Raw genomic sequence first — 15,072 nt, 5'->3', positions numbered from 1 at the left:
GATGACCAGAAGTGTTTCAGGTTGGTACAGGTCTAAACCACATGCAAACCATTTGCCAGCGACTGGTGGCACATAGGACATTCATCAAGGTGCAATGGGGAGATTCTAAGGAGCCTATGAGGAGTAAGTCATGTGCCCTTTTTAAGAATTTGAAATGATATCCCCTTTAAATCATGGACACTCAAGCTTCAAGCAATCGGATGCAACTGCACTGAATATTTCTACAATCTGTTGGTCTCATTTAAGCTGTGGGAACCCTGAAGCTACACTGTGGTGGTGCATACAAGTTACCACTGCATCTGTCGGTGCACTGCAAGTAGGGTTGCCACCTTTTCTGGAAAAAAAATACCGGCCTTCCTATATAATTTATCTTTTTTCCCTATTAATAACATTAGGATCAACCATCATTTTTACCGGCCAGGTGGCAACCCTAACTGCAAGTGACTTGCAAGAGGACCCAGCGGCACTGAGCGCTACTATACACAAGTGCAAGGAGTGGCTTTAGATGCAAGTGCCTTTAATAAATGTAACTGCATTTTGTAAATGAGCCCTCGTGTTTGTCAGGCCTCTGACAGGGACATGGTACTGTTGTTGTGTGAATCGATAGCTGTGTTCTGAATGCCGCCATGATTGTCTCATGGCTGACATTTTACTGACAATGAAAATTATGTTTCATACCTATGTTAATAATAGGGGAGAAATCTAAAAATATAAGAAGCTTTTTTTATTTATTTATTTTTAACAGAAAAATGGTTGCCCTGCTCTGGAAGAGAGATAGGTGCTTCCTGCATAGAATATACCCTCAGATCACTAACCCTGCAGCACAGAGTTGCCAGGCTGGCGGTTTTCCAGCCAAATTACTACTAAAATTTAAAGTCCAGGCGGGTTTTGAAAGTACAAACTAGCCAAGGTACGGATTTGGGCTACTTTTTGGGCCTTTGGCTGGTTTGTACTTTGGAAAGTTTTTTCTTGCCTTAATGTGCCAAGCCTGCATCTCCAAATGCATGTTGGGTAATGTAGTTTTTGTTTAACAATTTGCCAACTGCCAAGTTTAATGTAAGACTACAATACCCAGCATGCAATTGGACTGACTTTTGTAGAAGTCAGGGGTAATCAGATTTTGGGCTATGTACCCCAGCCTCTCGTCCCATTCTCGTATTTTCCGGTGACTTTCCTCAATTATAGACAATTTTGGGGCAAAAATCTGGCCACCGACCAAAATGTCTAGAGGTTGACCAGTTTTATCAATATTTATTGAAATTGTATATGTATTAGGGCCTCATGGGGCCCTATACCTCCTCTGTAGTTATGCCACTGGTGACGGGCGAATCTGTCACATTTTGCTTCATGGAAATATTTGCAAAACAGTGAAAATTTGAAAAAAGGCATATTTTTACATCTATTTATTTTTGAGAAATGTTTTCACTGCACATGTGCTATTATGGGGCTACTTTTGAAGTGCCTCTAGTTTTGGGTTGGTTTAGTAGCTGGCTTTGGCTGGTTTTGCAGCACTGCAGATGGATTGAGTCAGAGTGGATATTTGTGAGGTAAATAGAAGCTCAGTATAAATGCACGCATTGATTTCCTGCACACTTCCCTTCACCTGCTCGGGCTGGACTGAGAGTGACAGCATGCAGTGAATTGGTTACGGCTTTTATAATAGCTTTAAAGTTTACCTTTTAGAAAAGAAAAATCTTTAAAGTCAATGTGAATTGAAGTTCTCGATTTCCTACAGCGGCTGGAATACCCTTCCTGATTAGCTTTTACTTTCACTTTCTGTTTCACTCGCTGCTTGTTGGCAGAGTCGCTCTGTTATGGAGGTATGTGCAAATTACACGTTTTCAGTGATTGCTGTTTTTTGCCTTTTTTACTGATTGTTGTTTTACTACTAAGCCCTAATTCTTCCAGCAACAAAAAACTTTCCCACCTGATCTGCACTCTCACACCCTCAGTCTCTCATACACACACACGGCTTCTCTCAAACACACCTACCTCTGGTTCTGCCACAGCAACCAGGCCTGAGGCCTCCCCTTCCTGTGCACAGACAAACACGCTGCTTTTTGCTCTGGGGAATGGAAATTACTTTTGCCATAAAAAAGGATTAAATGAATAACAACAATGTGAACTGCAGTCAGGCCATGCTGAGTCAGATAGTTATGTCAGTGCATGAAAACAAAACGAGCAATAAATACAATTTGCATTGCTTTTCATGTATTTATACAGCTCCATAAATATATTTTATTTCAGGAGGGCAAAGCTGAGTGGAGTCAACAGTGGAGTGAGTTTAAAAGGCCCACATTGTAAAACTTCAATAGAAACCCGAGTTATTTATTTACCACATTTTGCCACATTGTGTTTTCTTTTTATTTGTTCAATTCATTTCAATGGACGAGACCTTTTCCATACATAGTTTTATTAATAGGTGAATTGGAACTTTTCCAATGGAGGAGCTGTTATTTCTAAAATTGTGTCCAATGTAGGGTTGCCATCTGTCCAGATTTACCCAGACAGCCCAGGTTTTAAGAAGGGCTGCCCGGGTCAAGACAGTCTGTCTGGTTTTCCAAAAATGGAAAACCGAGCAGGATCTACCTTGATTGACATGGTGATCAACCAATCACATTGCCACATCATAGCCCGCCACTTGACAGCTCTCGCTCCGCCTGCAACATCACTGACCCGCCTCTCTGATGTCATGGCTCCGCCACCTGCCCGGATCATAGGCAATGGAAAGGTGGCAACCGTAGTCCAATGTGGAGCTTTATAAATAAACAGACTTTTCTGCCCACTTTAGGTTCACAATTTTCCAAACAGGCTTCTATGTTCTGCAAAAGTAAGGGAGTAATCTCCCTTAAATGATACCTAAACCCTCTGACAAAATGAAATTAACATTTCTCAGAGTGGATGCGCCACTTTCCTGGGTTTAATTGGATACTCCAACAAGATGTCAGATATGGTGAGAATAAGCAACAATTAGTCACTGGTGCTATAAGGTGGAGGGCACATGGGGCTGAAACTGCCCCTGCCACTAATTTTGATGCAATTGGTCTAACAGCACCAGTACTGATAGTTCTTTGTCTACAAACAGAGGAAAGGCCCCTGTTCTTTCAGTATTTGAGGGCATTAGGATGGGACAGTACCAGGTTTTGTAGCAGGGACTGTAGGCCTAGTTATGGTTTGCTTTCCGTACAATGTTTGTACACAATGTAGAAACATTGTCAAGGAATAGTATAAGCTTTACATGGACACGGTTTGTATTTTTTTCATGTAAAAAAGAGGTTTGTAAAAGGATTCTTAAAATCCTAATGTTAAAATCTTGATACATTTGCTTATACATTTTTCAGCACCATGGGAGAAATTACAGTGACTAATGTATTAATTGTAACAGTTCCTCTGTTGCAGACATAGCAAAGGTTGAGGGGGTATGCTCAGTAGGGGATAAATCTGCTGCTATTGGGTTACAAGTCGAGGTACAACCTCCACCAACTTTTCCAGTACCTTCTGCACCTGACACTTGCATAATTAAGCAAATAGCTTAGAGCAGCATTAGGCCTGAAGGCTGGCCAGATCATCCCTTTAATCACTGACCCTCATGTTACTTCCACTAAGTATATTTCACAGGGGGGGGTAGTTATCCCTGTTCACAAGACCAGTGCAGAGGATGTCACTGAGGACTTAACAATGAATATAATACACAAATGAAAATGAGTGATGTCTGACAGAGACCTGCTCCCAAACCAAACTCGATTACCCCCCAAACGAACCAAACTTGCTTACCTGAATTCTTTTCCCTAACCTTGTACACCCGACATGCCCTCCGGTATGGGCACCACGTAAGCCATAAGTGACGTCCTACAACGACCCATTTTTGCAGAGGGACAATAAATCTTCCTTTTCTAACCACCCACTGCAGCTAAAGGGTGCCAGTGGACTGCCGTGAACCGCACACATGGTCAGGAATATTTTATTCAAGTCCGACTGATTTGCAGGTATTTGCGTGTACCTGCAGGTAATCGATCCGCTGTTGGACTGTAGTCTGAGAATGTTTTTTCTAAAATACAACTCAGCATTGCTGTATAACAGAAATGTACATTTCATGCACGTACGTTTAAAATATCTTAATTCAGATCTGTGTGTCATGAGGTGGTTGCCATTACTACCGGTATCTAGAATTTCTCTCACTTTTTTAGTGTGCCTTGTAATTTAACTAACCACTATTTTAGGCTAGCTCCAACTATTTCTTCATTCACATGATGTAGTATAGGTAGTGGCAGCTCTGTTATAAGTTGTATAGTGTGGCCCACTCTTCCTACTCTAGTTTGTATATTAAACTATGTTCCATATGAATATTATGGCATAGAGGCCAGAAAAACAGAAAATGAATATGCTTGCCTTAATTTTCTTGACTGTGTCATTCAAGTTATACCCTTCTATTTTTGGTGCGTGCATGGGGGAGGGCTTCTTCTGTCTGGGGTAAGCATGGAAAAGCAAGATGTATAATAGTTTTGTCCTAATACCTCATACAATAACTTTCACATGACTGCTATTTTGCAGGTGCATCTGCCATGGCTTGTATTGCTGCTGTCTTTATATCTAGCTGGTGTAAGCTCTGATGGTCAGGATAATGATTGGGTTGACCCCTCTGATATGTTGTTTTATGATGCTGCTACAAAGAAAATGCGTATTCCCAAGAAGGTATTTCTGAAAAAGTGGTATTATTTTATTGTTTTTAAAGGGGTGTTTCACCGTTAAGTTAACTTTTAGTATGTTTTAGAATGGCTAATTCTAAGCAACTTTCAATAATTAATGAACTCTTTCAGGCTTTCAAATAGGGGTCACCGACCCCATCTAAAAACAAATGTTCTCTAAAGCTTCAAATTCATTGTTATTGAGACTTTTTATTACTCCTAATTATAGTCCAGTCTCTTATTAAAATCAATGCATGGTTGCTAGGGTAATTTGGACCCTAGCAACCATATTGCTGACATTTCAAACTGTAGAGATGCTGAATAAAAAGCTAAATAACTCAAAAACCACAAACAATATGAGAACCAGTTGTTTAAGAATATCATTCTCTACATCATACTAAAAGTTAACTCAAAGGTGAACAACCCACCCCTTTAAGTAAGTCCTTGTGTATTTGTCTTCCAGATTTCATTTTTGAATGTTCAAAACTCTCAAATTCGAATTGTGTATTATCCAATTTCAAGATCTATCATACTCTGGCCCTTTAAGAACTCGATTTCAACTATTCACCATCTAAAACCTGCCGAGTTCATGTATAAGTCAATGGGAGAGTTACAGGGACCATTTTGGATATGTTGGTAGCCTTCCTGACATTCAAGTCTTTTTGGAGAAAAAACTCGAATTGAGTTTTCGAGTCAGTAAAATTTGTGTGAGTTTTAGATATTCTATTTTTTTCTTAAATAATTAAACTCACATGAATTCGAAATTTGACCTTTGATGTGTCTCTTAAGGGGCAGATTTATCAAGGGTTGAAGTGAATTCGAGGGAATTTTCGAATTAAAAAAATTCAAAATTCTAAGTAATTTTTTGGATACTTCGACCATCTAATAGGATACTACGACTTTGAATTCTATTCAAAGTAAAATAGTTTGAATATTCGACCATTCGATAATCGAAGTACTGTCTCTTTAAAAAAACTTCAAATTCAATACTTCGCTAAATTAAAGGAAAACTATACCCCCCAAACAATGTAGGTCTCTATTAAAAGATACTGAGTAAAACAGCTCATGTGTAAAACCCTGCTTCATGTAAATAAACCATTATCATAATAATATACTTTTTTAGTAGTATGTGCCATTGGGTAATCATAAATAGAAAATTGCCATTTTAAATAATAAGGGCCTCCCCCTGAGATCGTAAGATTCACTGTGCACACATACAAACCACATGTAAGGTCACATGAGCCAATTAACAGACAGAGTTCTGCCTTTTGCTTCCTCACTTCTTCCTGTTACAGTTAGTGTTGTAGTATTTCTGGTCAGGTGATCTCTGAGGCAGCACAGATAGAGTCATGAAATGGTGGTTCAAGGCAAGAGATGTAAAAGGGCAATATTTATGTAAATATATATTCCAGTTTGGTAAGATTCTTTAATATGTCATTCAATTTGATATAAACTATCTGTTGCTTAAGTATTCATTTTGGGGGTATAGTTTTCCTTTAAACCTGCCGAAAGCCTACGTTAGCCTATGGGGACCTTCTAGAGCATTTTTCTAAGTTTTTTTAAGTCGAAGAAAAATTCGATCGCTGAAATCCTTCGAATCGTTCAATTATCATTGATAAACGATTTTTACTTCGACCGCAGGATACCCAAATTCACTGAAAAAACTTCTAATTCGATATTCAAAGTCAAAGTATTTTAATCTTCGAAATTTGACCCTTGATAAATCTGCCTCTAAGTTTGTGAATAACATACAGGCACAAATAGTTGTGCAAAAAGTGCATAAAGGTCAAACCCTAAGTTCCAAGACTGGAGCAGATAATATTCTAGTGTTTAAAAAGGTAGGATCCAAAATTATTTTTAAGGAGGTTCAGATGGAACCAGCAGCAAGATAGGAAGGTTTACGAAGAGCGATGGCAGTGGGTGTGGTTGGTGTAAAAATATGGCAGCTCTGAGAGGAGCGGAGGAGACAGCCAGGAACATACAATGAGAACAAGTGAGGAAATGCAGCAAAAAACAAAGGAATGAGGGGCTTTTAAAGTTAGCAGAAGCATTTTGTATGTTATCATTTGCTTTACAGGCAGCCATTATAAAGATTTTACCTGGAGTTGAACAGGTTCCTTCAAAGGATAAATCAGGAGGTTTCTAGCAGTAAAGTGGTAACGTTGTACTGAAAAAGAGAGAGCGAAAGTACTGAATATATGCTAAAAGTTAAAGTAAAGACAGGACCACACTATTTTACTAATGATGAGGCCAAATGACCAATAAACAAATTGTAAGCAAGTATGAAGTTAGCAACATAGTGATATTCTGTGTCAACTTGCAATTGCTTTAAACTTTTTATTATTTGTGGTTTTTGAGTAATTTAGCCGTTTATTCAGCAGCCCTTCAGTTTACAATTTCCGCAATCTGGCTACTCGGGTCCATTCTATGCATACTAAAAGTTAATTTAAAGGTAAAAAACCCTTTAAATGTGTGCACAGTGTTGTTCATAGTCAGTTTTTGTATTAGTTGTGCACTTACTGTATAATAATAAAATATTCCAAAGGCTGCATACTATATACAACAACAAAACCTGGGTGCTGGTACAAAATAATACACAGGACCAAGGACAGCACTTCATAAATAGATTTATGTTATGTTCTAAGAATTTCTCTGTTATCTAGTATTTATTATATCCAGCAACAAATATGACTAACGAGGATTATATTAAACATAGCATGTGTAAACAAAACTGAAAAAAAAAAAAGATTTCCTCAAATGTTTTATATACCATGGCTGAACAAATTTTAATGAATGTCTTTTGCTTTTATGCCTGATAGTTGATGGAAAGCAATAATATATTAAAACAACATTTTAAAGGAATCTTACATCACGCCAAGCAATTATCTCTGGTAAGTAAAACATTCTAACAACCCTTAAAAATCTAATTTTCTAATTTATATAAGAAAACTTAAGGTTATCCCCAACTGTGTATTAAAGCAGGATTCCCTCCTGATAAATTTAACAGCCTTAAATATTTACCACAGTCAGCTGAAAAAAAGCAAACAAAAAGAGAAGCAAATACTATAGTGTGTTATATCTTTATATACAATAAGGGACAGACACGTCAGTATTTCAGTTCTGGTTTTTATTATCATTTAAGTTTTTTGCAATTAAAATTGACAAATTCTCATTTCCTAAACGTAAATATTAAAGATTTGAAAATAAAAAAACAGCCGCTGAAAGCAGGTAAGTTTCTGTAGAAATTGTAGACCCTGCATTTTAAAAATTTCCGGTACAGGTATGGGATCTGTTATCCAGAAACCCGTTATCCAGAAAGCTCCAAATTACAGAAAGGCCGTCTCACATAGGTTCCATTTTATCCAAATAATCCAAATTTTTAAAAATGGTTTCCTTTTTCTCTTTATTAATAAAATAGTACCATGTACTTGATCTAAATTTAGATATAATTGATCCTGATTGGAAGCTAAACAAGTCTTTTGGGTTTATTTAATGTTTAAATGATTTTCTAGTAGACTTAAGGTATGAAGATCCAAATGATAGAAAGATCTGTTGTCGGGAAAATCCTATGTCCCAAGCATTTTGTATAACAGGTCCCATACCTGTATTATAAAATGAGAGTATGTTTCATGTCAGATAGAATGTGTTTTTACATAATTTAAATTTTTTTAGAAGTTTTATGTACATAAGCATTAAGGGGTGCTTTCTTGTACCCCTTAATGCTCTTGCACTTCTGCCTGGGGACCTAGTAAATGCACCTACTCATTCTCTTTATAGTAATACTGTAACAGACAATGACCTGCACATAATAGACAATAACCATGACAGCAAATTCTCATCTCCAGCCTAATAGTCATGAAGATGAAGAACAACATTTTGATGCTGAAATTATCCTAACAAAGCAAATGATAACAGAGATGAATAGGATTATTAAGGACGAAGAGTGGAATCCAACGATTATGGAAGCATTTTTGAAAAATATTGTTTTTCGAATGAAGTACCATGACAAGCATAATTGGGAGATAAAGTTTGAGGATATCTTTTTCATGGATTTTGAGCATGCGTTTATGGTGAGATAAGATATTTTTTGCTCATGTTTTACAAACCAATGCCCCTCTAGTTATTCTAGCTTCATACCTGCTACTATTTAATTCTGAGGTTTTTAATTTCTATCTTACAGGTTGTGGTTTTTATGCTGACTGCGATTGGGGTCTTAGACTTGTGGACACGAGTGTCTTGGTTAGCTCAGCTCACCTGTGTGCTCTTCCCTGTTGTCTATGTTTTGCAAACAATTTATGATTATGAGGTAAATCATCACTGTGCAAACATAGAAATAAAAAGAAAATTAATTATTTCTATCAATATATATTGCCATTTCACATATTCTGCTCTTATTTTAGATTATTTTTACTATAAAAAAGAAGGACTCGGAACAGCCAGGTACAGAGAGTGATAATTTTGTTGTCATTCTCACAATTGGCGGTTTATTGATGGTGAGTTCTTAATCTCTTTTATTGTTTGTTTGTTTTATATTGAGTTCTAGTCACAAGGAAAAGTAATAAAGGTTATTTTTCGGTTGGGAAAGTTGATAGGGGCTGATATCTAATAAATACATTTCAGGTGAGGATGACATCATTATCCAGGTGACTAAGGGGCCAATTCACTATGGGTCGAATATCGAGGGTTAATTAACCCTCTATATTCGACTAGGAATTAAAATCCTTCGACTTCGAATATCGAAGTCGAAGGATTTAGCGCAGATAGTTCGATCGAAGGATAATTCCATCGATCGAACGATAAAATCCTTCGAATCGAACGATTCGAAGGATTTTAATCCAATGATCGAAGGAATATCCTTCGATCAAAAAAAGTTAGCCAAGCCTATGGGGACCTTCCCCATAGGCTAACATTGACTTCAGGAGCTTTTAGATGGCAAACTAGGGGGTCGAAGTTTTTTTTAAAGAGACAGTACTTCGACTATCAAATGGTCGAATAGTCGAACGATTTTTACTTCGAATAGTTCGATTCGAAGTCGAAGGTCGAAGTAGCCCATTCGATGGTTGAAGTAGCCCAAAAAAAACTTCGAAATTCTAAGTTTTTTTTTCCTTCGAATCCTTCACTCGAAGTTAGTGAATCGGCCCCTATATGTAGAAATATCAGTGCAAGGCATTGTTACATATGAGCCCATGATTCCAGATGTGGAAGTCTAAAAGAGGGACATGATATCACAGATAAGAAACATTAAATAAGAACTCTGAAAAAAATGAAAATGTAAAATAATCTTCATATTACAGAATGAGGAACTTTCTATATAAAATCATTTAAAAATGATGTACTTTTCTAAAATTATCAAGTTAATCTTGTGTCTCAGTCGGTTATTAAGTTATTAAATTAAGTACACACCAATGTAATTGACAAAATCGAATTGCTTAGAGAGGGAAACTGTAGAGTAACTTGATTATTTTAGAAATGATACACAATTTTTGATTCTTTATATTTAGAAAATGTCTTCTTTCCACGAGAAGAAGCTTATATTCATTTTCTCTTTTCACAGTAGTTCCTCTTTCAGAACCTTGACGATTTTGAAGTGTGGATACCATCAATACAGAGCTGTTTCATTAAAACTAAATAATATGTGAAATAGAACAGCATAGGACTCATTTACTAATGCAAGGTGCTGTGTAAAGCACAAAATGGAGTCCATTCAATGGGGCAGACTTTCATACTTAAAATGGCAGTTTCTTAAATATGGGGTTATCCAATGGCACGTGTGTTGTACTATTAGTAAAGTATTATTTTGATGTACAAATGTATTTATAGGAAACAGTGCTTATATATGGGTTCTCAGAGACCTGCAATGTTCAGCAGTATAGTTTCCCTTTAAGTAAACATGGTATACCATTTCATACATCAGACCTTATGTTATGGTGTATCAGCTATTATCAATGTACAAATGAATTACAGTATATTCTAATGGGGTGGAAATTGGGAAGAAGAAAATGGCCAGGGGGCAGTAGGCAGAGAGAATGGAACAGTCCTTAATTTTTATTAAATATGTCTAACAGGATTTTCTCTTGACTCTTTGGAGTGTTTCTACATGGTTATACAAAAAATGCAAATAATTTTCTATGTTCTAAACAGTTATATGCTCCCTGGGTTGTATGGTTTGTAAAGCACAAGATATGCCAATGGCATATTCCCAGGGCTGGTGAAGGGAATGAAGCTGAACTGCGCAGAAATGAAGAGCATATTCCAATGGGTGTTGAAGGGAACAACGCTGATCTGCCCATTGACCCCGCTCTTATACCAAATGAATCACCAATATGCCTATCTGTACAGGAGACACATGAACAATACTCTCAGTCTGATGTTCAAGTGGCTAAACATAAAGTGACAAATCACAGTCTTTTTAGGGTGAGTAATTGAAGTTATATATTAAACAGAAGGACAGACAAAATCTGTCATAAAATAAAACTTAGGAAAAGCTGCAATGTATGTAATGTAGCGTTCTGTTTCAAGGTATGTTGTGAACGTGATGTGATATATGTGGATTTTGCATTATGTTTTTACTTCATGTCAAACTGAAAACAAATCAGCAATTCACTGAGAAGCCCTCTGTATAATGAACTGCTCCTTATTATAAAGCCTAAAAAAGGATGCAGCTGGAGGAAGGGAGGGGTTTGTTTATACAGATGACTTCTCAGTAGATTGGTAACTTGTTTTAATTGGAAGTATAGTATTACTTTCAGATTTTACCCTTGTTCAGTGGAACAAATAACAAATATGAGATATATTTTGTATATGTTCCTGTATGTTCATCACAAGCCCAATTCATTGAATGAATGTTAAAAAATATACTTTAATTGTACTTTTTAGCCATTTCAGTTAAATCATTTCCAAAGATAAGAATCTAATACACATAATTAAAAAGTTAACTGGAAATAGGTTTAACTTGATATTATAATGCAAGATTTCAACAGTCAACTGGTTACTGTTGTTTCTGTGAAATTAAACTACATGTTAGAAATGTGTTTTTATGGACATAGGACTAATTAAGATATATTCTGCAGAACTCTGATGGTGAAAATACAGAATTATATTCTGAATTTGCAAAATGTGCTGTAAAAACACTCAAAGTAGAGGGAAAAACATCGACACTGCCACCTACAACTTATGAAGAAAGTAATATAACAGCTGATTCATCTTTGCAAGTCAATACAATGAATACAATTTTATTCCAGGAATTATTATTTGAAGGGGTCGATCAGTCTGTGCAGAATGACAGGAGTCTTTTGGTCAGTAATGAATATACAAGCTCAGAAACTCCTCCGGATGAGTCTCCTAGCTTTGTGGTTATTCCAGACCAAGCTGAATGCTTGGAAGCTTCTCAGAGTGATGATGGACCTTCTGTCATCTTTGAGCTCATGTGAAAAATATGCCATTGTGACTGAGCCTGAAGATGCTTTATTGCCAGATACAATTCTGAATCTTCTCAGAATGATGGCAATACTACCAGCAATAACCCAGAAGAATAATAGACGTAACCATTGTAAGAGTCGTCACAGAACTGTGGTCACAATTTTTGGTTAGTAATGAATCTTTTTGAAGTGACAGAACCCCTGTCACCTCCACGGTCATTTCAGAGTAAAGCTGGCCATCAACACAAAGATCCCAATGTTGGTATCATCGAACTATCGGACGTCCTCATCTCCCGACCTGCCACTAACCTTCAGTTGAAATAAAGTCGTAAAAGAACAGATCAGCCGATGTTCAACCCTTGACAGCAATCGTAAGAAAGTTTATGTCCAACAAAGATGGTGACAGTCTCCCACTGAAGATCGTCAGATAGGCAATACATGCAGAGATATGATCGGCAGCCGACAGAAATCTCTTAACCTGTCCGATCAACTGAACGACCTATCGGCATGGCACAACAAATGTCGGGACACTCCACACAAGATCCGAAAATCGTACGAATCCAGGATTCCTACGATCGGATCTTTTCGTCTATGGTCAGCTTAAAGGAGAAGGAAAGCTCCATGACAGTTTATTGGCAACAGATTAGCCACAATAGTGCAAGATAGAATGCTATATTTATTCTGCAGAATGCTTTACCATACCTGAGTAAACAGCTCTAGACAATGTCTCTTTTTGTTTAGGATAAAAGCTGCCATAGAAACTTGGTGTGACGTCACTTCCTGCCTGAGTCGCTCCCTGCTCACTTACAGCTCTGAGCTCAGATTACAGCAGGGATGGGAGGAGGGAGGGGGAGAGGAACAAACTGAGCATGCTCAAGCCTTGCCCTGGTGGTTTATGCTGAAAACAGGAAGTCTGATACAGAAGCCCATGTATACACAATAGAAGAAAAGAAATGCTGTGTTTCTTTTGACAGAGGACTCAGAGCAGCATTACTTTGTGGGTTTACTGGTGTATTTATATAGACCTTTCTGATAAAGCTTACTTAATTTTAGCCTTTCCTTCTCCTTTAAGGTGTACAGTAGGTGAGGCCAAGTCTGAAGATTCGTAAGGCTCATGGGTAATTCCATTCAAAACCAGCCAGCTTGATAAATAATGCTTATTAATGTATTTTATCATTTATTGACTCGGATTCTTCTAAAAGAAAATGCAAGTTGTTGGGCTGTTCTACCTGGAATTTCTAGAACTGTAAGTGATTTTGGTCATTATATTAGATCTAAAAATTCCGATCTTAAAGCATTATTGTGCAATCTGATGTGCCATAGATACTGTTAAACCTTACAGTGTATGATTTCTATACTTAAGCAGTATTTTAATATCGATATTATTTCACTTGTGATCACTCATAACCCTAGTAACTACTCAGTCTGTTCATGTATGCAGTCTGAGATAGAAAATGGTCAAAACCACGGGACTTTTGGGGGCAAATTTATCAAAGGTTGAGGTGAATTTTCAAATTAAAAAAAAAAAATCGAATTTAGAGTTAATTTCTGTGTACTAGGGAATAGTCCAAATTCGATTCAAATTTGCAAAAAATTCGAATATTGAAATTTATCATGTGCGGTCTCTTTAAAAATCCAATTTTGATCATTCCCCATCTAAAACCTGCCGAATTGCTGTTTTAGCCTGTGGGCGGCCTCCTAGAACCTATCTGAAGTCAATTGGTGAACTTTTTTGGGGAAAAACTTAAATCGAATGCGCTATTACTGCGATTCGTACAATTCGAATGAAAACGGCCTATTCACCCCCAAAAAAAAACGTAGATTTTTTTTGATGAATTTCGGTTGGTCTTTTTTTTATTAAAATTTCGAAATTATGGGAGTTCGACCCTTAATAAATCTGCCCCTAAGTGTTGTGCTGTAAAAGTGTCTCCGAGGAAGAGGCACTCAACTCCATGGGGCAAATTCACTAAAGTTGCGAAGCGCCTAACGCTAGTGCAAATTCGTCAGCGTGACGTAATTTCGTTACTTCAGCGATTTACTAACGGGCGCTGGCGTAAATTCGCTAGTGAAGTGGACCTACGCCATATCAGCTCAATTCAATTATTTTGTTTGGCTATAAGGAGTATATATACATGTGTATATACTACACCGGTGAAGCTTTTATATGATATCTATAATAAACACTGTGAATATATCATAAAATGTAAATTTCTAATTACTGTGACCACAATTTTAAGGACAAGTAACACCTTTATTTTCACTTAGGGGGTTATTTATTAAAGTCCGAATTTATCGCAATATTTTCTGCTACAAACTCAGATCAAATCCGCTCGGGTTTTTTTTTTTACGCTTATTTATTATTAAATTTTCCCGAAAAATTGCTTTGCGGGAAAAAATCAGATTTTCATGATTTGTTCTGATTTTTTTCATCTGATTTTCACAAAATTCATGAATTTTTCTGAATTTTCACTCGAAAACTCTGAAAACTTCGGGGTATTGCACGAAACCCAGTGCACACCAAAAAATCATTGGGACTTCTCCCATTGACTTATATGCAACCTCAACAGGTTCGAGATGCCGGATTTTCAGATTTGGACTTTTCCATCCTCAGGGTTTAATAAATTCCAAAAATTCATGATTTTTTAGAAGTCTGATTTTATAGAAAATAATTTTACATTTTTGCATTCGGAGTTTAGTAAATAACCCCCTTAAAGTTTGGTTTATTCATCCAGCACCTACAAATAACTATAAGTAGCTTGTACTTGATCCGAACTAAGATATAATTACTTCTTATTGGAAGCAAAACCAGCCTATTGGGTTTATTTAATGTTTACATGATTTTCTAGTAGACTTATGGTATGAAGATCCACATTACGGACAGATCCGTTATGCGGAAAACCCCAGGTCCCAAGCATTCTGGATAACATGTTCCATACCTGTATTTCAGACCTTATCCGTTAACTGCTATG

At 36.9% G+C, this 15,072-nt stretch overlaps 1 protein-coding gene across 3 annotated transcripts; it reads left to right on the top strand.

The window, feature by feature from the left end:
- Nucleotides 1-1,571: 1,571 nt before the first annotated feature.
- On the top strand, nt 1,572-13,589 carry LOC108714451 (chloride channel CLIC-like protein 1). 3 transcript variants are annotated; one of them, XM_041590632.1, is made up of 8 exons: nt 1,572-1,820; nt 4,552-4,692; nt 7,505-7,576; nt 8,531-8,755; nt 8,866-8,991; nt 9,086-9,178; nt 10,827-11,099; nt 13,176-13,589. In XM_041590632.1, the coding sequence occupies exons 1-8, from the start codon at nt 1,815-1,817 to the stop codon at nt 13,188-13,190; spliced, it is 951 nt and encodes a 316-aa protein (XP_041446566.1). In that variant the 5' UTR covers nt 1,572-1,814; the 3' UTR covers nt 13,191-13,589. The 3 variants fall into 3 exon arrangements, with proteins under 3 accessions (XP_041446566.1, XP_018114208.1, XP_018114207.1); XM_018258719.2 differs by lacking the exon at nt 13,176-13,589 and adding an exon at nt 11,927-12,501; XM_018258718.2 differs by lacking the exon at nt 13,176-13,589 and adding an exon at nt 11,756-12,501 and having other exon boundaries at nt 1,573-1,820.
- The last annotated feature ends 1,483 nt before the right edge of the window (nt 13,590-15,072 follow it).

This window comes from Xenopus laevis, chromosome 4L (genome assembly GCF_017654675.1).
Source record: "Xenopus laevis strain J_2021 chromosome 4L, Xenopus_laevis_v10.1, whole genome shotgun sequence".
Taxonomy (NCBI): domain Eukaryota; kingdom Metazoa; phylum Chordata; class Amphibia; order Anura; family Pipidae; genus Xenopus; species Xenopus laevis.
This window is presented reverse-complemented; position numbering and strand designations above follow the sequence as displayed.